This window comes from Neopsephotus bourkii, unplaced genomic scaffold (assembly GCF_033783945.1).
Source record: "Neopsephotus bourkii isolate Nb327-2 ecotype Australia unplaced genomic scaffold, CSIRO-AGI_Nbou_v1 NB_2, whole genome shotgun sequence".
NCBI lineage: Eukaryota > Metazoa > Chordata > Aves > Psittaciformes > Psittacidae > Neopsephotus > Neopsephotus bourkii.
In genome coordinates, this window is record NW_026900519.1 from 1041238 (window position 1) to 1068403 (window position 27166).

General features: G+C 50.7%; 2 protein-coding genes across 6 annotated transcripts in view; one reads left to right on the plus strand and one right to left on the minus strand.

Moving 5' to 3' along the window:
* The window catches only part of PEX11G (peroxisomal biogenesis factor 11 gamma), a 343872-nt gene that overhangs the window by 136344 nt on the left and 180362 nt on the right, over positions 1–27166 (plus strand). The gene's annotated exons all lie outside the window — the stretch shown is intronic.
* Positions 5224–27166, minus strand: part of GNG7 (G protein subunit gamma 7) — a 66242-nt gene continuing 44299 nt past the window's right edge. For all 5 annotated transcript variants that reach the window (XM_061350454.1, XM_061350301.1, XM_061350212.1 and 2 more), the window contains 2 exons: positions 8893–9011; positions 5224–5433 (listed from right to left, as the gene is read on the minus strand). In XM_061350454.1, coding sequence (XP_061206438.1) covers positions 5308–5433; positions 8893–8973 — 207 coding nt within the window. In that variant the 5' untranslated portion in view covers positions 8974–9011 and the 3' untranslated portion in view covers positions 5224–5307. The remainder of the gene's footprint in view (positions 5434–8892; positions 9012–27166) is intronic.

The window sequence follows — 27166 nt, forward strand, 5'->3', positions numbered from 1 at the left end:
AGGGCCATGCATTGCCAGGGTGGGCAGCCCGGCTGCAGCGATGCAACCACCCCAGTGCAGCCCGACCCTGCTGTGCCCAGACCTGGTGGGACACACGCCACTGCCCCCAGGGCCACCCCGGCCATGTCCCTGCAGCCCTGGCCCATGGTGCCAGCAGCATCCCCAGCCCTGGCTCCAAAGGCGGGTTAATTATAGCTGTGGGGAAGCTAAAAACAGCCCTGGGAGAGAGGGGGGGGTATTTATAGCCCTTGCCCCAGGAGGGTCCAGTGGCCTTTCATGTGCTGCCAGGCTCGGGTTCGCTTTGCCGTGGGTTTCCAGCAGCATCCCTGATGCGTGCCCCTGGGTTTGAGGGGTGCAGGGATCTGACACAGGACCCCAGCAAGGCCACATCCCCCCTAAATGCTATTGGAAATCGCATCCCCTCTGCTCCCCTGCATCCCCCCCGGGCTCTGCAGGGCACGGACATCCCTGTGCCTCCCATAAGATCAGCACCGGTCCCCCCAGACCCGGCCCTGCAGTCAGGCATCATCAGTGTAGGGTGACAGAGCCCAAGGACCCCGGCTCAGGCCGGAGCTGCCGCTGCCCGCCCCAGCTCAGCCTTTCGGGTCAGACACGGAAACATCCCAACTATTCCAGGCACGCAGGGGAAGCGTGGCTCCAGGCTGCCCATGGCAGCAGCACTGCGGTACTGCAGGGCCAAAGCCTTCCAGGAAAGCAACCCCCGTGGCTCAGCCAGCTCCAGCACTGGACCCTGCTGCTGCTCTGGGATGGGAGCTGCTGGGAAGCTGAGGGAAGAGATGGGGCTGCAGCCAGGGCAGGTGGAGGCCCCTTCCTTTGCTTCTCCTTTTCACCTGGGTTTGGTTTTGCTGTGGCTCCATGGACAGGAAGGCCCCGTAAACATCAGCTCCGATGCTGCTGGGGCAGATGGGGAGCATCAGGTTGGTGGGAGCAGCCCCCGTGTGTGGGAGAAGGGGGCTCCGAAGGGGCTGCACCAGCTCAGCCTGCAAGGCTGTGACACCCAGTGAGGTGGTGGGGATGCTGCTCAGCCCCATCCCACCCGGTTGGGATGAGCAAGGTGTCCTCGGGCAGGAGACACCCCAAGGAAAGGGGTGGGAAGGTCTTCACTGATCCCAGCTCTGGAGAAAGCTCCTGCTGTGCCCCCAAGCTGGCAGCACTATGGGGACGTGAGCAGCAACCACGGCAGGTTGCTGCAGGACAGGCTGGGCGGGATGCGGGATGCGGGATGCAGGATGCGGGATGCAGGATGCGGGATGCAGGACAGGCTGGGCAGGAGATCTGGCAAAATGAAAAGTGAGCCTTTTTATTGTATTATCAATTTCACTTCTTAACAACAAGTCCACAAAATATTAAACACTGTGCAAGGAATTGGGCTATGGCACACCAGAAATAAAAACCAAAGAGATCCCAAACTGCAGACGTTATGAGGAGCCTACGTTACAGACACCGATTACTTCCTAAATACAGTCTTTACAAACCTGGATTTGTGTTTGGCAACAAGATCAGAGTTTGGCAAATAAGAATACCAATTATAACAGGCCAGAGAGAACTGAAGAGCGCAAAGGATCAGACACGTGGCTTCTGTTCAATGAAGGAAATGCATTACTTTGACTCAAAGTTGACTTTTTAAGCACTCGGAGGAAGGGGAACCATCACCTGGTGCCATGTGGGTACCAGGCATCTCCCATCACTGGCATGGTCCCGGAGGCAGGGAGGGGAGGACAAGGCAACTTAACCAGGAGCAGTTTCCTCTTCTCCCTTCCTCTTCGTAGTCTCCCTCCTTTCTTTTGGCACCAGCTTCACCACATGCTATAGGGAACACCAGGCAGGTTTGGGCACATCCAAAACCAAGGCCTTTGTGAGGCTGCTGGCACTGCCCGCCCGTGCCTCCTCAGGGGTCCTCACTGCCCCTTTGCCATTTGGAGCACTTAAAAAGTCCTGAAAAGTGTCTTTTTTTTGTATTTTTTTGTCTTTTTTTTCCTCTTTTTTTATGCCCAGCAAATGCACGAACAAAGTACAAGCAGCTACGGGAATCTGCACTTCTATTTATGCTCTACAAAAACACGCACGGAATGAGCACTGATTTACCCAGACAAGGAAAAAAAAACCTCAAAAAGAACAGAAAAGAAAACAGAAAACCCCACAAACTCGAGGATTTTTCCACCCAACGACTCACCCCACTGAGAGGCACCAGCACCCGCCAGCAGCCCCCTGCCCGCCCCATGGGCCACCGGCATCCGGGAGCCCCCCAACCCTGTCCCCACCTTTCCTAAGGGACTCCAAGCAGATGCTCCCCATCCCCTGCTCCCATCTCCAGCCACACTTTGGACCTAACCCTGCCCCTCACTGGCCACCCCCCCACTGCCAGTGTGACTCAGGCAAGACCCCAGGGATGAGCGTGATGGGAGGACAAGGATGCAGCAGCATCCCATAGCAACCCCCCCCCAACCCATTCCATGGGTCTGAGCTGCCCCATTGCCAACCCATAGAGGGCAGGGTGCAGGCAGGGGGTGCTGGGAAGCCCCCTGGGCAGCACGAGGTGGTGATGGATGGGGGGGCAGCAGGCCTCTCAAGCGGAGGAGCGGTGTATGGCTCCTGCGGTAACCTCAGCCACTTGCTCGCTGCCGCACGGAGCTGCCCTGCAGCTCGGGCACTTGCCTGGGTCACCGCCTATAGCACCATGCACAGGTCTCTAACATAGAGGAAGAATCAGCAATCCGGAGTAGAAAAATAAGGCTGGAACTGTACTAGATTAAGGACAGAGGAAATTCCCCCATGGAGAAGAGAAAGCCCTGCAGCGGTGGCAGCAGAACCCAGGCGCACCTCAGGACCGAGCTCGCTCCCTGCTGAGGATGCGGCCTCTGAGAGCTTTTGTTGGAGGAAAAGAGTTAACAGGAACACACACAACAAACCCATAAAGGCATCACCCGCCCCCGGTGCTGTGCTGGGGCTGCTGCCCTTGGCTGCAAGGCGATGCTCAGCGTGGCGTCAGGCTGGGGTGCAAGTAGGGCTTGGCTGCAGAGGGAACTAAATCCACTTCCCTCTGCTCTACCTGTGTCCCCCCCCCAGCATCACACACCCAGGGGATCACAAGCAGCCTGCCACAAGGCTGGTGCCAGGGGAGGAACCCCCAGCACAGCGGGATGGGGGGCAACAGGAGGTGTAAAACAGCAAAGGAGGCCAGGAAAGCAGCTGCAAGATGCACACAGGAGGTGTGGGTCAGTGTTCAGAATGTGTGTGTTGGGGGGTCCAACTTGGTTTTAAAAGGCAAGTGACCACGTACTTAAAGAAAGGGATGCAAAGATACCTGCAACCAAGAAGGGTAAATGAAGCAGCTCTGCTAACCACAGCCTCTGCCAACGCTGCTGGAGAGGTGCTGCCTGCACTCAGCCAATACTCCAGGCAGGGGAGGAAGAACCTCTGAAGCTGAACTTCTTCCTGATGACAACCTGCCCTCCCTGGGTACCAGCCACTGCAGGCTCTGCTCCAATCCCTGCCTTCGAGCTGCCCCCTGGCACTGGAACACCATCAGCCAGCACAGCATCCCGGTACCCTGCTGGACCATGAAGCCTGACCAGCCTGAGCATGATGCAGGATGTGCTGTGAGGGCTCCTCCCTCCACCTGGATCATGACAGAAAGGGTGAACATGGTTCAACACCAAAGACTGAACCAGAGCCTCCTCCAGGCTCCCTCTTGCAGGGGGTCCTGCAGCCACAGCCACAGGAGGTCCCATGAGGTCCCATGAGGGGATCAGCCGCCTGTGGTTTCCATCCCAGTGGGAGGTCAGGGCATTTCACACCAAATCCAAAGCATTGAGGGAATGGGAATGGGAAAACTCCCAAGGTTTCCCATCAGGTGTGTTGTTTGGTTTCCTTTTCTCCTTCTCTTCCCCAAACTGAAACCCGTCATCCCAGCATCACTGGGAACGGGTCCGGGCATGCCGGTTAGGAAATGGAACCGTGCCTCTGCCTACTGTGGGGTAGCAGCTCCAGTGACAAGGGGGAAACACAGTGGGACTTCCCTGAGCTCTGGTATTTCCTCCTGAGCATCCGCCTGCCCCAGCACGGAGCCACTGGGCTCTGTTGCTGCCATCAGGGCTCTGCGGTGGGCAGCGGGAGGAAGGCTCTCCTGCTTGTCCCCTCTTCCTCACGCCTGCTCTCACCACGTTTAACATCGGTGAACAGAGCGCTCCCGTTGCAATGGCACGTCCAGCTTTCCAAGGGATGGGAAAAGGACTTACTTCTTCTACAGCCTTACCCTCACCTCCCTCAATGAAGTGGGTTCTGTGGAGCAAGTTCCATTTGCCGCTCTTGGTAAGAGACAGGGAGACGAGGAATGCTCGCAGATCTGCCCAATGTAGTGTTTTGAACAAAGACTCACCAAAAGGCAAACTTAAAAGGACTTTTCATGTGATATGGCACAACGGAAAGCTCCCCCCCCCCCCAAACCCCTGGTACAGTCCTATTGGGAACACCAGTGATAACAGCACAGAGCAGCTCAAGCCCGGCCTCTCCTATGCCTCAGGCTTCCTAACATTGCCCATGGCAACTCCTGGCCAATGGATCTGACACTAGAGAGCCTTCTCCTGTGGTACCATCCCCTCCTTGGAGCAGGGCTCTGTGGCACAAGGAGGGAGCCTCCTGGCCTCCATCCTCCTCCTCTCCCTGCCCCAGCCTCACTTTACCCATTTGCAACAGCGGTTTTCCAAGCGGCGTTTTGGTTGCTTTGGGTGGTTTTCCTCTTTAGTACTGGTTTTCCACACAATAACTCCCCACCTGGGTCTTCTCCCTCGTTCCCTCCTCGAGGAACAGAGCAAATGCTTGCAACAATGTGCTAATTAGAAACTAATTGGCTGAGACCCACTCAGAGCTTTGTTCAAAGCTTCTACGGGGAGGTCCCACTACTTAGATCTTGCATTGGCAGATGCAATAAGAACCCCCACTGCCTCCACCACCACCACCCCGGTATCAATTACAAATGTCACTATTAAAAATACCCCCCCCCCCCCCAATCATGGGGTTTGGGTTTGTTTCCCTTCTTCTTTGTCAATGCTGACCCCTTTCAGAGCAGCTCCTGCCCCGGAGCACGCACCCGTCCCTAAAACCACGTGTAATATTGTACCCCCCCCCCCCACCCCCCCTTCCCCTTCCCACCCCCCAGGTTTAAACTCGATTTGAATCCAACATTTAGTATTTACCCCTCGGCACAGTTATAAGTTTGTATCTTGGTTTCAGTTGATGGAGAACAGTGCCCTGCCTGAGAGATCCCACACGCCACAGCGAGCAAAGCTATAGGATGATACAAGGCTTTTTGTCCTTAAAAGGATTCTCCGAAGCGGGCACTCCAACCAGCAGCGGGTCATTCCTGGCGTGTTGCTCGCAGTAATTCATTAGCTCAGAGGATGCTTTCGAGACCTAAACGATGCAAAAAGGCAGGAGGTTAAATGAGGACATTCAGGTGAAGGTGCAAAGCTCAGCCCATGCAGCACCGCTGACCCCTCTGCGGGGAGGAAGAGAACCCGTGTTCTGCTTTCTGCAACAGGGACTTTGTGGAGATGGCAACAAAAGAAGAGAGGAAATGGACACAAGAAAAGAAAAAGTTTGTAAGGTCTGATATAAATAAAGCAATGACAACGTGAAAAATGCTCTCAGAGATTGAAAAGGAGATATTATTGTCTGATTCTGAAGGGCTTTGGGATAAAAAAGGAGAAATAAAAGCCTGCCGCAGCGGCCATCCTCTGATGTTAAAAAGGGAGGTTTTGAAATTGTTAGAAACTATTACTTAAGGCTCTGCTTATTTTAGTTCAAAGGTGTCTTCTGGGAAGTGGGAGCCCAGAGCAGCCTGGCAGGGATGAGGCCGTGGTGGTGGGCACCGAGGAAGGCGGGAGGCATGGGGAGAGCTCAGGCAGGGAGGTGCTGGCAGCTGGAGACCAGCATCAGCCCCCTTTTATTACCATTAACTTAATAGCAGGTTGAATGTATGGCAAACCCAAAACACAGACACCACCAGACCACATCTGGAAGAGCCAGATGTGGCCTATTGTAGCTGCAGAGCCTTATGGCAGCGGCTCCCTCCCCAGGATCTCCACGGCTGCTTGGCTCCAGGGTGACTTGTCCCTCTCAGCTGAGCTAAGCCTTCATTAGGGGCTCCTAAATCTAGAGCACCTATATGCCACCTCCCTGCTCCCTCAGCTCTGCTACCCTCACTGCAGCACTATCCAAGGGTCACTGTGCTCTGCAGCCTTGCTGTGATGCTGCAGCACACAGCCAGCAGGAACTTGCAGATGCATGTTGTCATTAAACCCTACAGCAGCAGCCAAGGGTGCAAAGGGAGGAGGAGGAAAGGTGCTTGCAACAAAACCCTGGTTTGTTACAGCTTTGGGCAAACCCCATTTAACCTGTGCTTCCACACCACAGGGTAGGAACCCTCCTCCTTCTTTTGGTGTTTCCTGGAATGGCAGGTCCAGAGACTGCATCAGACAAGGTGCTTTTGTGGGGAATCTCCAGGTATTACTGAAGTCCTAACCAGTAATGAACACTTCTAATGATCACAAACTGCTGCTGGCCTGCACTTCAATATACTTATCCATACACTGGGATCCAAAGGCAAAACTGCTCAGCAGAGACAAGGTCAAGGCTCTACCTTAAATCCATTACATAGAACATTAATTGCTCCTAATTGCTGCTGGGGCAGCCCCTTCCCTTCATCTCCGAAGTGTAGTGACACCAACCTCGGCTGCAAGGTGTGGAGAGCAGGAGCTGGAGGAGCAAACACCCATTTGACACTGCACTGCACTGCATTGCACTGCACTTAGGAGCTGCCTGACTTGGCACACTCACCCAAGAGCTGGGTTTGCAGATCACAACTCACCCAGATAGCACATCTTCTCCACTCAGCCTAAATAGCATCACACTGCGGTCTCACCACCGCTCCTTCTCAGCAAAGCATTTAAGACAGTGGCAGCTACAAAGGCTGGTAAGTATACACACACCCTCCATCCTCCCTGGCGTGCACCATTTGGGATCCTGGAGCTGAGACGTGGTAATTCTTAGCAGAGTCAACAACGTCTGTGCTGGGGGAAGACCTGTAATTTAGTTCTTCTTCCCTAAATTGGCCTTGCTGATGGGTGCATCACTGGAGTCTGGAAAGTGGTGGCCCTAAAAACAGCTACAAAACCTCATGCCTCAATATATATATGTATATATATTTTTATATATATATCCACAAAGCAGTAGCAGCTCCTCTGGCACATCAAAACCAGAGATGACAGAGGACCTGCTGCTACAGACTTAGCAAGTCAAAGAAAATACTCAAACTACATTAAAAACCCTCAGGTGGATTTAGCACCTGTGTATTTTATGGTGTTCGTTTCACTGTGCCTTCCATCACCATGCATGAGGGTTTCCTTTGTGTGACAAGTGACTTTCCATGAACACCTTCCCTTCCTCCCAAGGGGGTTTCTGACTGCAGCCTGCCTGAGCCACTGGGCTACCAAGGCTGGCAGAGCCCTGATGCCAGCATCAGGATGCTCTCAGGGGATGCTGTGGCTGTGAGCACGTTACTTACTCCAACCTCCCAGTGCCAAAGGGAGCTTTGTTTCTGTGTGAGCCAGCACACAGCTGAGCACAGACTCTGGTTTGCCATCCTGGACAACTGCAGCACAAATTTAACTCCCTAGTTGTACCGCAAACGTGCCTCAAACCAGAGTGAAGGCATGTCACCATCTTCATTCACAAGAACTGCGAATAGCAGCAGTGGAGAAATAACTGTTCAAGCAGCAATGTCCTGAGAGAAACTGCACACGGACAGTGAGGCCATCCTGCAAAAAGATGGGGCAGGAAGACTGGACTGCATGTGAGCATGGCAGCAGAGCTTTGCTGGGTCCATCCCCTGCCGCTTCAGTGTCTTCACAGGTTGCATGTGGCCAGCTCAGCCCCAGGAGCCTAATGACAGTGGCTGCTTGGCTTTTCGTTGTGTGATCACTTCTAAAAGCTGGGAGAAGCTGCCCAGGCTGCAACCTTACCAGTGCCTGTAGGAAAGGGTCTCATAAAAACATAGAATAGTTTGGGTTGGAAAGGACCTTAAGGTTGTCCAGTTCCAACCCCTGCCATGGGCAGGGATGCCTCACACTAAACCATGGCACCCAAGGCTCTGTTCAACCTGGCCTTGAACACTGCCAGGGATGGGACATTTACCATTTCTTTGGGCACCCTGTGCCAGTGCCTCCACACCCTCACAGTAAAGAACTTCTTCCTTATACCTAACCTGAACTTCCCCTGTTTCAGTTTGAACCCATCACCCCTTGTCCTGTGTACTACAGTCCCTGATGAAGAGTCCCCCTCCATCATCCTTGTAGCCCCCTTCAGACACTGGAAGCTGCTCTGAGGTCTCCATGCAGCTTCTCCTCTCCAGGCTTAACAGCCCCAGTGTTCTCAGCCTTCCTAGAGGAGATGCTCCAACCTCTGACCATCCTCGTGGCCTCCTCTGGACTTGCTCCAACAGCTCCATGCCCTCCTTATGCTGAGGACACCAGCACTGCACACAGTGCTGCAGGGGGGATCTCACGAGAGCAGAACAGAGGGGCAGGATCACCTCCTTGGACCTGCTGCTCACGCTCCTTTGGATGCAGCCCAGGATACGGTTGGTTTCTGGGCTGTGAGAGCACACTGAACCCGGCTCATGTGCAGTTTCTCATCAACCAACACCCCCAAGTCCTTTCTCCACGGGGCTGCTCTGTATCACCTCTCCTGGAAACACTGCAGTACCCAAGCCAGAGACACTGCAGCAGCATGAAAGCGTGTGGGTAAAACCCAGAGCCCTTGCCCGAGGGTACCTCCCTGCCACCCCAGCCGCGGCACGGCGCATGTGCTCACCTTGATCCTCTCGATGCCAGCTTCGATGCGGAGCTGCTCCACCAGCTTGCGGGCCTGCGCTATGTTGTTAGTTGTTGACATTGTCTGCCATTGGCTCCAGGCCCCAGCACTCGAGAATACTGCAGAACAAGGGGGAAGATGGGGGTTTACATCAGCTGGGAAGCTGCTGGGTCACAGGGCACCAGCCTCCAACAGGGCTGGGCACCGCTGTCCTCAGTGCCAGCCACGTGCAAGGCTTCCACGAGCTCTAAACTGATGATGCCAACTTCACATTTCCTGATTTTGCTCCAGGTTCTCCTTTCCTTGAAGCAGCACTCTTGGTCCTGGGGGACTCTTTTCAGGCTTCCTTTTTTTATTTAATTAAAAAAAAACCCACAACCAAAAAAAAAACCAACCAAAACCCCACAGAACAATATCCAACCAACCAACCAACCAACCAACCAACACCCCACCAAAACAACATCCAACCAACCAAAAAACATCCAAAAAACCAAATCCCCACCAACAGCCAACCAACTGAAAACCAACCAACCAACCAAATCTCCACCTAAACAACAACCAACCAGCCAAAACCCATCCAACCAACCAAAGCAACAACCAATCAACCGAAAAGCAAGCAAGCAACCAAAACCCCAGAAAACAACAACCAACCAACCAAAAACCAACCAACCAACCAAAACAACAGCCAATCAATCAAAAACCAACCAACCAACCAAATCCCCACCAAAACAACATCCAACCAACCAAAAACCAACCAACTAACCAAAACAACACCCTATCAACCAAAAACCAACCAACCAATCAAATCCCCACCAAAACAACAGCCAACCAACCAAAAACCAACCAACTAACCAAAACAACAGCCTATCAACCAAAAACCAACCAACCAACCAAATCCCCACCAAAACAACAGCCAACCAACCAAAAACCAACCAACCAACCAAAACCAACCAACCAACCAAAACCCCACCGAAACTTGCTTCAAAAGGAAACTTCTTCTGCTGAAAGTCCTGCCAGATGCATTCAACTGACTGGAAAACCAAAGAGGAGTCTTCCAGCCCGTGTAACCTGCTTGCAGCGAGGCAGGGGGAAGGCAGATGGGAACGATGCTGGGCTGTGAGCACACACAGTCCCTGGATGTTCACCCTTGCTTTTTATCTCCTTGGTGCACCACTGCCTTTGTTCTGCCCTGACTCCTGTGCCAGGATTTCCTCTGCACAAAGAGGTTCCAAGCAGTGACTAGAAACACTCAATACTGTACACACTCAGACCTATGCTCTTTATCCATTAGCTTGCAAATCGGTGATCCTCAAAAGAGTAAGAAATGAAGTCAAAGCGATGGATGGTCCCAGGGTGGGTGGAAAGCCAGGGCTCAGGCAAGGGACAGAGGTTTCTGAGATGGCAACGCATAGGATGGAAGCAGGGGACAGGCAGTGAGACACAGGCACAGATATGAAAGCACTGGGGCACCAATAGCTCATCTCTCATGGAAGGGAGAATGGGGGTGGTTAAACAACCTTCCCTGACATTCCAAAGCAGCAGCTGAAAGGAGTTGGTCTACGAGACCAATGTAATCCATTGCTGTCACTGTGGAGCAGCACACAGGGCTGTGGCACACAGGAGGGCAGCTCCCTCCAAGTCAGACTCCCTTGGTCAGGTATTGTTCTTGGGTCATTTCTTTAGGATCACCTCCATAGGGCTGCTGCAGAGGTGTCAGGAAAAGTCACTTCCTTGCTCTGCCCGGCAGTGACTCAGCCCCTGATCATTCAGTAATGGCAGGGAACAGTGGGAGAGGGAAAGCGAGCACCCAAGTACCACCTCCCACCACCTGACAAACATGAGATGATGCAGGGAGGAGGAAGGAGCCAAAGCAAACACGGGGTCAGATACTGGAGTGCTCCCAGTGCTCCAGTCAGACGCCCACTGCAGCCCTTCTGTGCTAGCTTTCATTAGAGACTCTCTGTCTTCTCCCTAGGACCAGCAGCTTCAAAGCAGATGCTGAACTGCTGCCTTTACTGGAGGGCAGAGAGGGGGGAGTGTCTGCCCCATCTAAGATCCTAGCAGACTTGAGCTGTCTCGCCTATGTTTAGAGTTTATTCCAGACCACAGCGGCTCTCCTAAGGATTATTTTGCTTGGCAGCAGCATGCAATGCGTGCTGAACCTTTCAAGCCCTGAACAGCACTCAGCTTCGTTTGCTTTCCGAAGGCTGAGGGAGAAAACAAATGGTGCTTCAGACAGCATTGCCAACTCTGCCATGGGAGGATTCCCTGAATTAACAGGGTGATTGGGAAATCTCCGCCTCTCCAGTCCTGGAAGATGTTCGTCAGGGCAATATGGGAAGCCATGCTGTTGAAATAAAGGATGGCACTGTGGAAAGTGGGAGAGGGAAGCAGGCTGGTTCTCTAGGGAAGGAGCTTTCTCTCCAATTTGAAGCACTTCAGGCACCATTAGGACGGGGGAAAAACTCTGTCTCAAAGTCAAGTTCTCTCTAAACCTGGACCATGAACCTGAAAGACCTCCCCTACTGCAAAAAGTCCATTCCTCATCGACAAAACAATTGTTCACTACACAAGAGTTAGCAAGCAGCTGGAGAAAAATCCCAAACAGATCCAACTTCTGTTTGCAACAAGATCACCTGCTTGTACTTTCCCAGCTTCCTGTTTATGAACAAGGCCGATGAATCAGTCGAGGGCAAGTTACTTAAGGGAACTTCTGCCACAGCGCTCGTGTCCTGGTCCCTGCAGCATCCCAGAGCTTGTGCTTCATAGGAACCCCCAGCCTGGCTGAAGGAAGGATGTGTTTTATTAAGTACAGCATGGAGAGTCCTGCTGTGTGGCAGGAATTCTCAAACCAGTGTCTTAAAAGTCCTTGCCAAGGGGGAGAAGTTTTCTTCTTACTCTATTGCCCATTGAAAGCTATAGGCTTCATGGAGTCTTTGCAAAGCAAAAGCAACACTTGTAAATCAGAAATAACACTTTGCTTGAGTCGCTACAGCACCAAAGCAGGCAGGTATCTGTCCTCCCCTGCCCCTCTGCTCACAACTGCTTTCCAGCATCATTGTCATCTGCCAGCCAGCCAGCTCCTGCTTTGCCTAGGGCAGCAATGCACTTTGCCTCTCCCAGACACAAAGAGCAGCATTGAACACCACAAGGACAGGTTTAGCAGCTTTACAGCAACAGAATCTGCAGCAACAGCTTCTACTTCCTCATCTGCCCTCACCCAGTGACCACGATGCAGGGCTCCCTGCGTGCCACACTGACAGCACAGTTCCTCTTTCAGTGTTCTACGTTTCCAAGTACAAATTGCAGTGGCTGAGCTCTTAGAAATGTCAAGGGGAGTCTGGGCGGATGCTGCCCATCTTGGGCATCCCTAAGGCTCCTCAGCATCTCTAAGTCCAGATCTGCTGATGGCAAAGGTTCGGTCAGCACCGGAACCACAGCCACGTGCTCCCATGCTCTGAGACATGAAGCGGGACCTGCATTACTTTTCAGTGCAGGCTGCTGGCACCGGTCAGGGATCAGGACAGCTCTGTCCTGACACAGTTTAAAACCTGCTTTCTGTCACCTTGGAGAACAATTAACTAAGCATGTGATCACCAACGGGGGACCATCAATACAGAAGATGCAGTGGCTTTGCTGCATGGCACAAAGGGGGGTCCTTGGGGTTTTGTAAAAGCCAAACCAAACCTTCAAGGTGGCATTCAGCAGACTCACAGGGGTGTGTAAATAGCTCATGAGATAGAGGAATTCAGAAGAAAAGCCATGCAGAAGTGGAGTAGAATCACAGAATAGTTTGGGTTGGAAAGGACCTTAAGATCAGCAAGTTCCAACCCCCTGCCATGGGCAGGGACACCTCACACTAAACCATGTCACCCAAGGCTTTGTCCAACCTGGCCTTGAACACTGCCAGGGATGGAGCATTCACAACCTCCATGGGCAACCCATTCCAGTGCCTCACCACCCTAACAGGGAAGAGCTTCTTCCTTATATCCAATCTAAACTTCCCCTGTTTAAGTTTGAACCCATCACCCCGTGTCCTATCACTGCAGTCCCTAATGAAGAGTCCATCCCCAGCATCCCTATAGGCCCCCTTCAGATACTGGAAGCTGCTCTGAGGTCTCCACGCAGCCTTCTCTTCTCCACGCTGAACAGCCCCAACTTTCTCAGCCTATCTTCATATGGGAGGTGCTCCAGCCCCTGATCATCCTCATGGCTCTTCTCTGGACTTGTTCCAACAGTTCCATGTCCTTTTTATGTTGAGGATGTGACATAAAGCGTGTGTGGTGCAAACCAAGATGACATGCAGGATGCAGCGAAGTCGTGCCTTCTCTAATCTTTATGTTTTAAAGAAAGTGGCACTGGAAAAAGACAGGGAGGTGACGTCTACAGCTGGGCCTGGGGATGCAGCACAGGACGGTCAGGACACTGAGGTCTCATGCACATCCTCCTGCCACCGCTCTGTCATTTGACTAAGGAGAAATAACTCACAGAGCTCGGCTTCCTTCCTGCAAGCCTTCAGTGTTCAGCCACGACCAACCTCCTCCTGCTCCTCCCGCCTGCAGAGAGCTGCCAGTGCCAGGCCAGGGCAGGCTTTTCCTTTCCTGGTATGGACTCGTGACGCTGCAGAACGGGAATGCCACCCGCGTTCTGCCGAGTCACGCATGGCCATCGTTCAGCAGGAAACAAACCTTCCCACAGCTTTGCCAAAGCACTCCGTGCTCTCCAGGCTCATCCATCTTCCGCTGCCCCCCCAGCAGCATTCCTGCCTAGAAAGGACAACCCAACTTTCGGGAACTGCTCCTATTGCGTTAGCACGACGTTAGCTCTGTGTGCTGTTTTTCATGCAGGTCTTGCAACTGTCTGGGCTGCTCCTCCAGCTGCAGATCTCAGCGTGGGGAGGTACGAACAGGGCTTGGGGCTGCAGCAAGATTTCACACCTAGGAGGTTCGAAACTACTGCTGCAGGAAGTGAACCACCCCAAACTAATGAAAAGTGAGAGAAGACAAAAGCGTGGAGGAGATCAGCGGTGTTCCAAGGTCAATGGCAAAACAAGCAGCAGCGAGGGAGGGTTATGAAATCTTCCAGCAAGTAAACAGGCAGTCAGGAGTGCAGGCGAGGGGCAGAGCAGACTGGAGAATGCAGCAAACAAGTCCCGAGGTATGATCTGGCTGCAACACAAACATCCTGTGAGCACTTCTGCCTATTTTAGGAAAAGCACTGGAAGACAGAGTCCCAGCAGTTAAATGAGCACAAACCCTGCAACAATCAGGATCTGCTGGTTTAAACTGCGGTGTGTTTCACCTCAACATAGGATGGTCAGGGTTGGAAAGCACCTTAAACTTTCCATTGAGGGTGGCAGAGCACTGGAACAGGCTGCCCAAGGCGATTGTGGATTCTCCCTCTCTGGAGACATTCCCAACCCTGGATGTGTTCCTGTGTAACCTGCTCTGGGTGGCCCTGCCTTGGCAGGATTGGACTGGATGATGTCCAGAGGTCCCTTCCAACCCGAATGATTCTGGGATTATGAACTGAAGGCATGTCTGGATGCTCGAAATTGTGTCCTGCATCAGCTCAGTCCCTGACCCAAGCACAATCACAAATACCCTCTTCTAGTTAGGTTTCATCATTAAACAAAGGAATTTGAAGGATCACAGTAAGTGTTACAAAAGCAGCTTTCTTGTGTTCACGTTCTGCATGTACCTTCAGCAAAAATGGTGTTTCAGTGCTTACAAAGCAGGGTGCTTCAGGCAGTGTGTAACTGTGGGTATTCCAATGTTTCCACCGAGACAAGTGTGAAAAGGGCATTTACATGGGACTGGTTTGCACTGTCAGTACCGAGCATCTGCACTGCACAGCCCTCTGACACCAAAGCAAGATGGACTTAAGACAATGGAGTAGGCATCTCTATTTCTCACAACAGCTTTCTTTTTCATAAGCTAATTCCTCCCCTATCAGGTAGGTGGCAAAGGTAATGATGTGGTTACTTTTTGTCCCACTAAGGACAAAACCCGACCATCCCAAATCAGCACAGCCCTTGAGTCACAGGCACGCAGCAACAGCACTGACAGCAGTGCTGGCTCTGACGAGCCGTGACTCAGCACAAGCTCATGGCAAAGCAGACACCTCCTCCATCGAGCATCATGGTCTGGCTCTGGGCAGGGCTTTGCCCACTTTAAGCCCTTTCATCCATTTCTTAACCTCGTTCCAGCAGAGGCGAGGAGGGATCACGGAGCAAGGTCACAGCGGGACAGGGTTTGGCAGCCTGCATGGAGGGGCCTGTCTCACCCTGCCCTCAGCACTGCACCGAAACGTTCCAACAGGATCCAGGTCACGAGGATGAAACTGCCACCCTCGGCAGTGCCGAGAAACCGGGCTTGCCACAGCACGCCTCTGAGCAGCGCCTCGTGAGAGCCGGTGCTCTGCTGCGAGGCTGACACCCAAACCCGGTACCCATTGACTCGGCACAAAACCCTTTCTCTTGTATGCAATCGGTGCCACCTGCACGCTCCCACCCCCAGCCTCGTCAGCCCAACTGCAGGAAACATTACCCTAGGAGAGAAATATGCACCAAACCCTCTGCTTTCTGGATTTTTCCCATATTTCTCATAGCTGGAAGCAGGCACTCCTAGCAGGGTAAATAAACAAGTGAACATCAGAGTAACTGCCAGCTCTGCTGCTTTTGCCTTCCCCCCCCCTGCAGCTTGAAACCAAAACTGTGAGATTTGTGTTTATGGCTGTCCCTGTGCTGAGCTGCCCGCTGCAGCAGCCTTCACAGCCTGCAGCTCCCAGCCAGGCTTGGCTGGAGCATCATCATCTTCTGGCCATCCTCTCATCATGGGGCCAGTGCGACAGGTACCAGGGTACACTGTGCTGACAAAAGGACGTGGGGAGATGATAGGTTTAGGAAGATATTAAGGCTGTTCCTGGATCTTAGCCCTAACCAAACTGAGCTTTTAAAGAGCAGCCCAACCACCAGCAGTGTTCACTGCAGTACAGCACAGCGTGCGTTTGGTGGAGGGTGAAATATCTCACATCACTGAGACAGCACCAAGTCTGGAGAAGCAAATGTGCACAAAACCATTTCCCACATGTCCACAGGCAACACAGGGGCAGCCCAAGGGCATCCGATCCTGGCTGGAGAGGTGAGAACCTCCAGCACACAGCCTGCCATGCTCAGAGACCCTGAGCATCAACCAGCTCCCTCCTAGGAGAAAGCCTGCAACCCCTCCACCACGGCCCTGGAGTGAGGCCAGGCAGCCGGCGGCAGCCCCAGCATGGGAGTGGAGCAACACACACCTCTCTGGAGCAATCCTGCGCCGGCCTTGAGACAGGCTGGTGCCAGGAAAGGGGCTGGATGAAGGGGAAGCCTGAGACTGGTAACCCAGTGTAAACCTGCTTGCTAGTTACTGCTTTTAAAGATGACCTCATGCTATTCTGGAACAGAAAAAGGCTGTTAGGGCGATGGCATTTACTCCTTGTCTGGGCAGAACAAAGGAGGCTCCATTTTTCTTTTACACTTCCTGCATCAGTAGCTTAACAGCTGAATGAGCTATTGAATTTTTTCCCCGAGTGCAGCACTTTTTTCCCTCACCCTCCCCTCCTTGAAGACCTCCACATTTCTATGGCGTGTGACAGCACTCGGGGGAGACTGCAGCGAGAAGCCATCCCAGGATGGAGAAGCAGTGATGAGAAGCACTGGGCTTTGCTCTGCCTCTTGCTCACATCGAGGGTTTAGCCACATTTCAGCATTGAAACGACCCAGCTTATTTTCCACACTTTGCTCTGCATCACCTGCAGCACATGCTCAGTGTCGGAGGGGGATGCCAAAGCATTTCACATTAGCAGTAAACAAGTTACCAAAGTGCCCTGTAAGCTCCTTTGGGTTTACAAAATGTCCCCTCATGCTGTCCCTCCCTAGGTAAATTACAGCATCCTTACAACAGGTTGTAACTAGGCCATGTATTTTAAGACATTTCACATCCCTCCTGCAGCCACCAGCAGCTCCAGCATGGCAGCGACAGACCCTTTGGAGCTACCTTGCATTCCAGTCCACTTTTAATATATTAGAAGCTTAAAATCACATCATTACTGGGCCAGGACAAGTCTCACCCTCAATTTCAGGTCCATACAGACAGCAAGTTGCTCTTGCAGGTTTATTTCCGCCCCCAGCTCCAGTCTATGCCTGTTTCCAGATGGAAACCACCATAGCCAACGTGTCAGAGCTTTGGAGGGTTTTGACACACAGAAGTAAATTGGCTTTTTTGCAGAGCCTGGGTGGGCAAACAGGGTTTGCTTTTCTATCAGTGCTGCAGCACTGAAACCCCTGAGCTCCGAGTACATCTCCTTGACATACAATGGGGCTTGAAGCATGAAGCTACACAGAGCAGCATGGCAGTGGGCTAAGGTGACATGGGGTACAGCCCTAGTGCCCTAACAGGTTTATACCCAAAGTTCAGAGGCTTTACAAGCAGCATGGCTGTTCAAAGAGAAGGACAGCACAGCTGCTTGATACTCCTCCCAGATACCCATGTCACAAGTTAACAGCAACTAGCGTGCAGTACAGACACAGGAAAGGGGGTATGTGCTTCAGACACAGCTGTCTCTTTACCATAAGATCCAGGAATTGCTTAAGTATTTTGTTTCTTGAACTGCTCTAGTTTTAAACTGTCCAAGGGTTTTGGAAGGAGAAAACATCCCTAGAGATGAGTAGCTCCATTCCCTTCCCATTCAAGGCAGTGATTACCTGGCTGAGTGAGCGTGAAATCCTGCAGGACACATCTGCCAGCTAAGCTGCAGAACATCCAAGAGACCTTGTGGTGTCCAGGGGAGCCCCACACCGTGAACTCACAGTGTTGGATCAGGTCTGGCTTGAACCTCCTCCAGTTTATCTGCAGCAGCTTTGGTGCCAGCTGGGTGGAGACCTGTGGCAGGGCTGCCATGGCAATTACACACAACCACCACCCCAGTGCTGCAGATCCTGCATCCTGAGTCACCGCAGCACATTCCAACATCAGACCATCAGTTGTTACCTGTATCACAACCAGCTGGATGCCAGGTTTGAAATGCAAGGCCATTATCTCCTTGGCTTGTGTGGGGGGGAGCTGCAAGAGGCGTTCACAGTGCACAGAAGCAGCTCCAACAGCAACCACACCAGCCTGTGACCAAGCAGTCAGGGATCTGGTTACCCTCCTGAAGGTCTGGAGCCACAACTGGGACCTTCTATTAGTCCACTGTATTAGTACAACACAGGTGGCCAGATAATAAATGTTCCATCATATAATTTAACCTAGGAACTAAAGCAGGGCTTTAGTGAAGGTGCTTAAGGGCTGTCCCTGAGTGCAAGCAAATAAATCAAACCTTGCACTGCAAAGCCTCTTTGCTCATCACCCTTCCCACATTTCTGGTCAGTGCAGTCAGAGGGGAAAACCAGCACAAAAGCAGTGAGCTCCAACAGCTCCCACACCAGTGCTGTTACCAGAATCAGGCCACAGGATTTCACAGGAGCTGCCCATTCCCTGTGTGCTCCGGAGGAGCTGTGAAACCTTGAGCTCCCAGCCAGCAGCAGCAGCATTTAGGAAGGACAAACAAGGAGCAAAGCAGAACAAGCTCCAGCACTGGTTTCAGCTGCCCACATAGGTGTGATCTGTGCATGAGCAGCTCCAGTGCTTCTGCAGAGGCAAAACTGCAGCTCACTCTGGCAATGACCAGTGCTGCACCCCAAAACCTCTCACCCCCTGGTACAGCACTACAGGTTCTTGCTTTGAATCTGCTCCTTTCCAGTCACCTGCAGTTTCCTCTCCTCACGTCCTTGAGTCCTACATTGCCCTGGCTATAAGCACAGTTGAAGATATAAAGGCTTGTGTCTTCAATTATGGCCTGAAAAGAGAGAGGTACCAACTCACTGATTGCAGTGGGTAGATTGAGAACTGAATGTGTATATCCTGGCTAGACCACTGTGGAGTTTGTCCTTGTCTGGGAGGGTTTGATAGCAGTTCCACATTCAACAGGAGGGTATAAAGACTTAAGCAGGAAGCTGGGCTGCGCCGTGGCACGGGAGTATTAAGTAATAGGAGGAGATAAAAGAAAGGGAAGTTTAGGCTGAGTATCACAAAGTTTCCTGGGAATTTCTCATAACTCCCAAGATCTGCGCTGGGAAATGCTGCAAGCATCAGCACTCAAGAGATTTAAAGCAGGCAGGCAGGAGAAGTTTGACCATGGCACAGTGTTCCATCCCCTTCTTTACTGAGCATATAAAGAGTGCATCTTGAGGTCACAGGAATTGATCGGTCCCAGGGGCAAAAGTTACTTCATCCCAAGATCAGCAGATTGAAGGGTATCAGCCATGACACTGCTGAGCGAGCAGCCCTCAGCCTGCCTGGCATTTCCCTCTGCTCCTTGGGTGCTGAGTGGCTGGAAAGGTTTTTAAACTGACTTTTGAGCTTTCTACAGAGAAGCAAATGCCCAAAGAGGGAGAACCCTCTGACTTTAGCAGCCACATCCACGTTGCCCCAGATGTGAAACACGGTACCAACCAGAACACTGCAGATGCAATGCTCTCATCTTCAGCTGTAAGCAGAACAGGCAGATGTACCTGGACCTGCACATGAAAACTTCAGCACTGCAATAGAGAAGAACTGTCAGCCACCCAAAAAACCCACTCTGTTCTAAAGCAGAGGCCATTTGGTCACTAGTGTTTGTGCCCACCTCTTTTAAATACTACCTTTATTGCTGCTCCATCTCAAGCTTTTCAGCATAGTTGAAAGAGCAAGCCTTCACTTTCTACCTGGGAGCATCAAAACCAGCCTTATGGTGGAAATGGTAAAAGGAGACACCAAACTGTTTTACAAGGGAAAAGAAAACAGAGATGAGGGCATGGGAGCTGCTTTGGTAGAGAAAGCAGCAGAGAATTTCCCTGTCAGTAATGCAAGGCTGTGAAAAGAAACAAGTCCCTGGCTTATCTACACTGAAGCAATCGTAATGCTCAGATAAAACGCTGTCCTTTAAAGTATCATCTTGTCACAGGAATAAGTCTCTTTCCTGAGCCTCTGAAACAGCCAGTATCTTCCTGAGCCACATGAGCACTCAGTCAAATTCAAAGGCACCCCTCTGCTTGCAGTCTGGGAGCAGAATGCTTTTAGGTTTTATCTCAAACTTAACTTTTCTTCTCCCCACAACAGGATCACACGCTTAGCACCAGAGTTAGCCATATGGAATTTAATGAAGATTACAAGAAATCCCTAACATAAGAACCCAAGGCAAATCCAGCCTTAGGAGCATTGTGCCAATTATAGTCTCTATTCAGCAGAAGATACTGAGACTTTTGCAGGGCTTCAGAGAGCTGTTGTGCTGAGCAAGCCCAGCAGATCGTGTTTATTGCACTTCACACAGCGCTGTCTGCAGGGGATGAAAAGGGCAAGGAGTTTGGTTTCGACTAACTTCATGTTTTCATTGTGGAAAGAGTATTTGGTGGGAATTACATCAGAACCACAAGCTACAATATCGTCATTGTATGGCTCAGCTTAGCTTGCTCCACACTGCTTGGGAAGATAGGGGACTGCTAAATAATCAGGGTAACATGGCTGTTATGAGCCTTCTCAGCACAATATGCCCCTCAGCTACCTTTTCTTGTGTTATGGAAAACGAAACAGGGTTTCTTCAGTACATTTACTGTAGCTATTATACCTACGTGCATTCAAATGGCATTTCAAAGAAGCTAAATATAGCCCTCCAACCACTGTTAAAGCAAGCAGCAGTTGACCCTTGTTTCCTTGTTTTCTGCAGTGACACTGTCAGCCTCAGCAGGATCCAGCTGAACAACCCAATGAGCAATGCCTCGAGCTGCCACGGAAGGTGTTTTCCCCTGGAAGCAGCACTGACACACCACTGCAGTTAAGAGCCAGCGAGGAGGTGGCAGATAAGAGATCAGACATCTGGTCCCACACGTGTGAATCAGCCTGGAAGCAGAACGCACAATTCACTGTAATTTAACCTTTTATGACTTCTGTATGCACACACAGAGATGTTTTGTTACTACTCTGCAGGCTGAGCTGGAGACAGTGTGGTCTGAAGCTGTTCTGGTTACCCCTGGTGTCACTGCAGAGACAGTCATCTGGGAGGCTTAGATGAGGTCATCTGATGCTTTAGGACAAGATACCCCACACTGAGGAACTTGGGCCATCTACTCCAGCATCACTCTTAGTTATTGACCTTCAGACTAGAACTCAAGGCTGACTTTTTTCCTTCTAGGCTTTGTCTGAACCGAAGCCAAGGAGTTCAGGGTGAACTCAAGGCCAGGTTGGACATGGCTGAGTGTGAGGCATCCCTGCCCATGACAGGGGATTGGAACTGGATGATCTTAAGGTCCTTTCCAACCCAAACTATTCTGTGATTCTAAGTCTCCCCCTTCAGCCCACCATCTGCAACATCAAAAATCAAACAGAGAAGCAACACAGGTGCCTGTGTTGGGCGAATTAATCCCCCCAGCCTATATAATAAGTGATCATAAGTAATCCTGTTTGTACGCCTGTTCTCCAGGCAAGCAGCATTCAGCTGATGCTGAGCCAACAAGAAAAATGCTGACCAGCTCCTTGGGGAGTCTTGGTGCAGCACAGAGCCATGAAAAAGCCTCTTTAGGAATGGTAGCCAAAAGCATTTCAGCCTGTTCTGTGTGACTGAAGAGGCTGATACAGGGCTGGCTACTGCACACCTAAACTAGCTTCCAAATGAAGTACATAAATCACAGTATATCTTCAGCTGTCAGAGCATTGCTTTACACTCTGTATATTCAGGAAGCCTTTTTGAAGCCACATAAGCAAAACCAGAGGATTCACAATACTTGGCTCCTGCTGATGGTGTTTGCCACAATCAGCAGTGACTACAAGGTTGGTCCTAAGGGCCAGATGGCGTTTGCATAATCACTGCATGTAGCAATTGTTGTCGGTCCACCCCATTTCAAAACATCATTCTATCTTTACCTTAAGTGAAAATAAGAACGGTCTAAAGGATATTAGGAACTGGTCTCTCCAGTCTGCAAACCAAGGAGAATCAACTACCCAGTTGATTAAAATAGAACTGTGTATTTCTGTGCTAAATTCCCAGTTGCTCTATCTTGCAGCACCCAGACAGAAAGAAGCCTTTAAAGCCCATTTCTTAGCAGAACTTCTAGCACATTTCAACCAGCAGAGCTTGAAACCTCAACTGATGTTGGCCTTACTCTGTCAAGAGCACAGAAGAGCTGGTTTTCCAGGTTCATAAATGACATCTTTAGTGTGAGCTGCTCACGCTCCTTTGCTTTGAACTGCAATTACTACTAAGGAACAGCCACATGGAAACCTCTTTACTTGGTGCATCTGCTATGGACACATCTGGGTCACAACTTACTTGCAAATGCTTTCTCCTACTGTAGTGGAGAGCCTCCAAAGCTGTGGGTGAGGTTACTTGTTGCAAATACTCATAGGGGTAAGGATATGAGCAGCAAAACAGCACAGTATAGCTTTTAAATCCTAAACTGGGTTTATAGCAGTTGCATCTTGAGTCAGTGAAGAAACCAGATGCCCCCATATACACAGCGAGTGTGAAGCTCAAGGATGAAGCACTCACTTCACCCTTTTCCCATGGGTCATCTGAAAGATGCAAACTTGGAAACAGTGGAGTGGAGCAATGGGTGTTTCAAGGGGAAGACACTGAACGCAAACATCTCTCGAGACATAATGGTGCCACCAGTGAATCAAGGCAACGATGCACTGAAAAACACAGCGCCTAGACAGGCGGCTGCAATATCGAACTTTCTTTAGCAACACAGATTAAGTAAGCCATTGACTCCACAGCCATGGGCAATATTGTCCAGACACTGACTACAGACCTCAAGCAGTAAGGAAAGAGCAGTTTCCACCAGCCTAACCCTTCCTTTGGTGACCCTGAATCGAAACAAACATGATCCCTGCTCACGTTAGTATCTCACCTGCTTACAGAGAGCTACTCACAGCTATGATGAAGGAGGAAAGCGATTTAGGGTGAAGGAAAGCAACAGCTATGACCCTGTAATTGCTGGGACCCCAAACACACTGCAGGGCTGAGCTAAAGCAAACAGGCACATCCTCATGGAACACGTGGAAGACTCATCCTGAGCGCTGAATTTGCTGCTTTAGCCCAATACTGAACAGCAAAGCATCACATTTCAACATCTGCCCAGCACCACACCACAGCTGCAAGGTTTGAGCCAGCCATGTCTGGGTATGGGCTACACTAAATACATACATCTTTTTTGCTAATACAAACCCCAAATCCTCTGACCCCCATTGCTAATGAAGCCTCTGAGACCCGACAGCGATGCAGCAGCACCTCATCTGCACTGGGAAAGTTCAGAGCCATGATTCCACACTGGTACTCTTGAAAGTCACACCCTAGAGCTCGGTGTGAAGCAAAGCCTCAAAACCATCCCCTACTATGTGCTTCAAAACCAATTCACAGCTCAAGGTATCCTGAAGCTGGGCTGGTGTGGCACTTGCTAGTGCTGAACTGCTCGGGGATGCTTAGTCACTGCAGCTACTGCCTGCTGGGGGGATGCATTTGTATTTGGGGGCCAGTTCCTTCTAATTTCATTAGAGATGTGAGTGACCTTTAGCAGCAGAGACATCACATGAGTGTCAACAGAACTGCTTTCTTCAGACACCCACAAAACACACTGCTACGAGAGGAGTCCTATGACTTTCTCTAGTCATCTTGTTTTCATTACTGATGTAGCTACAGAGGGCTTGGGAAAAACTCACAATAGGTCACAGATGAGGGCTCACCCTCTTTCCCTAAATCAGCTGCAGGCAAGCAAAACCCAAGTGGCTTGCTTCCAAATGCGAATGAGGGCACAGCCTGATCAGCCTGCTCACTATTTTTGCACTTGTTTCAACCACCAAAGCAATGACTCTAAAAGGCCAGTATCTCCATGTGACTGCAGTGTCTGTGCGGCTGTTTGCATGCAAACCCGGGTCTTTTGGTAATCCTGATGACTGCAACATCATGTGAGGGTTTGCAACAAGGAACAACTCCTACATCAGCGCTGGAATCCGCTGGGCAGGCAGGGAGAGGAAGCAGGTCGTGTTCTTTTGTCTCTTTTACAGGAAGAAAAATCATGTTGGGCTGGCAGTGGTTCAGCAATGAGCTCAGGGCTGGGACTGGGAACTGCTGGGGAAAGGCTGGGCCTGCAAATAAAGCACAGAGGCTAAAAAAGGCACTTGCACACTGTGTGAAAGGGTTGTACCAGAAGGCACGTGAAGGATCTGCCTTCAGGTAATGGGTGACCTTTGGCTCACTGACTGTTTTCAATAGGGTTGGTGCTTATATTTAGAAAAACACATACAATAGGTTAGAAAAAACCCAAGATCCACATAAAACATTCAAACACCCCTGAATTCACAGCATTAAGCAGGTAACATCCTTCTCTGCTTACACTGTACATGCTTGAGCATCACTGGCTGCTCACCTGCACCTCCAAGTCCCAGAGCACTGCAAAATCAACGCTCTACTGAAATCCTGAGGATTACCCAATGGCACTTTTTGCCCCCAGTTTTTGCTTCACACACTGGACAAGGAACAGAGCCCTGTGGTTACCTTAGGCTCCCATTTCTGTATGAATTCCCTTGCCAAGTGAATTATGTGCCTGGCAGCGAACTTGAAAGAAAGAGAAGGGCGAGAAGCCTTCCTTTTGCACAACAAGCAGTGCAAAAACCGATGGTGTCTCAGTAGGTCTGAGCCAGTCAGCATCAGCCCCACAGCTCCTGCGGAGGGAAGAGCCTGTCTTTGGAGGACCAGCCTCTCACAGAGACAGCACTCACCAGCTCCAGAAGTGCTCACTCTTCTCTATACATGAACTAACTGCAAATAACCCCCAAATGCATCCACTTTTAATGTGCATTTGAGAAGCGTGTTTGTGGGCGAAAGATGGCCCAAACCCCTTGCAGACAGAGCAAAAACTGGTTAAAAGTTGCCTCTACAGCTGTCTGAGGCTTCTTGCTTTTATTTATTTCTAAATCATTCGACAGTTTAAACAGGAAGGGCTTCTAAAACATTTCCATGCAAAGTTAAAGCCAGATGAGCCTCAAAAAATCAGTGAGAGACTTACACTACCTTCATGCTAAAAGCAACCAGCAGATCTCACACCATCAATCGCTCGTGGGAGTGATGACTGACAGTGATGGGGATTAAGAAAAAGGAGCAGTCAGCCCAGTGTTCCCATTTAAAACTAGAACAAAATGCCCAGCTATAACTGGATTGAATTAAAATCAGTGTAAGGTGCTTCTGTTTCAGAGCAAGCTCTCCCTCCAGACAGGGAGATGCACTGGTACAGAACTGCAAGTCCACACACTTCTCAACTGCAGCATCAGCCAGAATAAAACCCGATGCAGTGGCCTGGCCCCCAGCTTATGGCATTACTACCTCCATCTAGTTGGCAATGCTGAGGTTGTGCATCAGGACAAGCTCCCCTCATTTCGAAATAGATTGATTCAAACTGGCACATGATGAAAGTGAAGTTCAATTCAACTCCAGAGGGTAGAGACAGCCTAAGGCTGGAAGAGCACAAGTGACTAAAGCTGCTTTTTGTGGACAGCTGTGACAAGAAATGTAAACTTCATCCAGCATCACTTCTTGATTTTTCCAAGACAAAATGGCCTTAAATGGCCATGAGACATATAAACAATTGTCCACCACTCCTGGAATGTTCCTGGGAATACAGAAGAAAGAATTAAGCAGAAACATTCAATACAAAGTGATTGGAAAAGTCCTACTTAACACGTGCAGCCTCTTTGCAATGATGGAACCAAGAAATCCCATCACCTGTGATACCATCATGGGGGAGACTTACAACAAGTGGCGATCTCTATCCTCATGCCAGTGGCTGTCTTGCACACTCAGCGTGCCAACAGGCCCGCAGTGGCACTGGGGCTGGCTCGGGAACCAGTGATCCTCCTGTGAACACTGGCTTTATGCAACCCTACTCACACTGGCACTGACAGACACCGTGTTGAACACCAGTGGTAGCGGTGACACTTCCCAGGACAGGAGGGTATCTGTGTGCTGAGCAGAGCCCATGCCCTGCTGTGGGCAGTGAGGCACCAGCAAGATAAGGGAGAGCAGCAGCACTGCAGGATGGGGGCATTTTTCACATTGCCAGCATTCCTAGGGGAGGCCGATGCTGCAGAAATCCCTTGCCTCAGCCTGGAGAGCAGGAGCTGCGTGGAGACCTCAGAGCAGCTTCCACATCTGAATGGGGCTACAAGGACGCTGGAGAGGGACTCTTCATCATGGACTGTAGTGTAAGGACAAGGGGTGATGGGTTCAAACTGCAACAGGGGAAGCTCAGGTTAGATATAAGGCAAAAGCTCTTCCCTGTGAGGGTGCAGGGTGCCCAGAGAAGCTGGAGCTGCCCCATCCCTGGCAGTGCTCAAGGCCAGGTTGGAGCAACCCGGTCTAGTGGAAGGTGTCCCTGCTCACAATAGGGCGTTGGAACTGGACAATCTTAAGGTCCTTTCCAACACAAATTATTCTATGATTCTATGATAAAAGGGAGAAAGAACAAATTTGAGCTTAGATCTACAACAGTGAGTACAATAATTCACTCGGCTGCCTTGTGTGCTTCTGAGAGACTCTGAATGGGGCTGTGCTGAATTTAAGGTTAAAAAGGCATTACACAAACATCTGCTTATCAGCACCCCACCCTGCACATACATCAGCACATTTACACGGGTTCATATAGTTTATATTATGCTCATATATTTCAAAAGGACCTATTTATAAGAATCAGCTCTAAATATCAAAACAGAGTTGACAGCAAGAGGAAAACTGGAAAACCATAACCTCTGTGCAGGGGCAAGTTAACCCAAACTGGAACAAATGACAGGCACTGATACAGGAACCAACGTGATTTTCTGGCTGCCCATCTTACTGCATTCAGCAGCAGGGGACAGGCAACAGGAAATTCATATCCCATGATAAGCTCCCTTACAGAGGGATGAGTGGAATCCTACCCGTTTTCTAAGCGAATTACACCAATACACAAGCCACCACAGAATCACAGAATAGTTTGGGTTGGAAAGGACCTTAAGATCATCTAGTTCCAATCATGCTGACATTAAGTTCTCCGTGGCTGGGCTTTTGGCTGCAGAAACCCTTTCAGCACCTTGCTGCATCCCTGCATGAAATAATAAATCAGAGCCCATGCCCAGACCTAACTTAGCACAAACAAAGCAGAGCACACCCTTACATCCATGAGTGGTATCTCCCA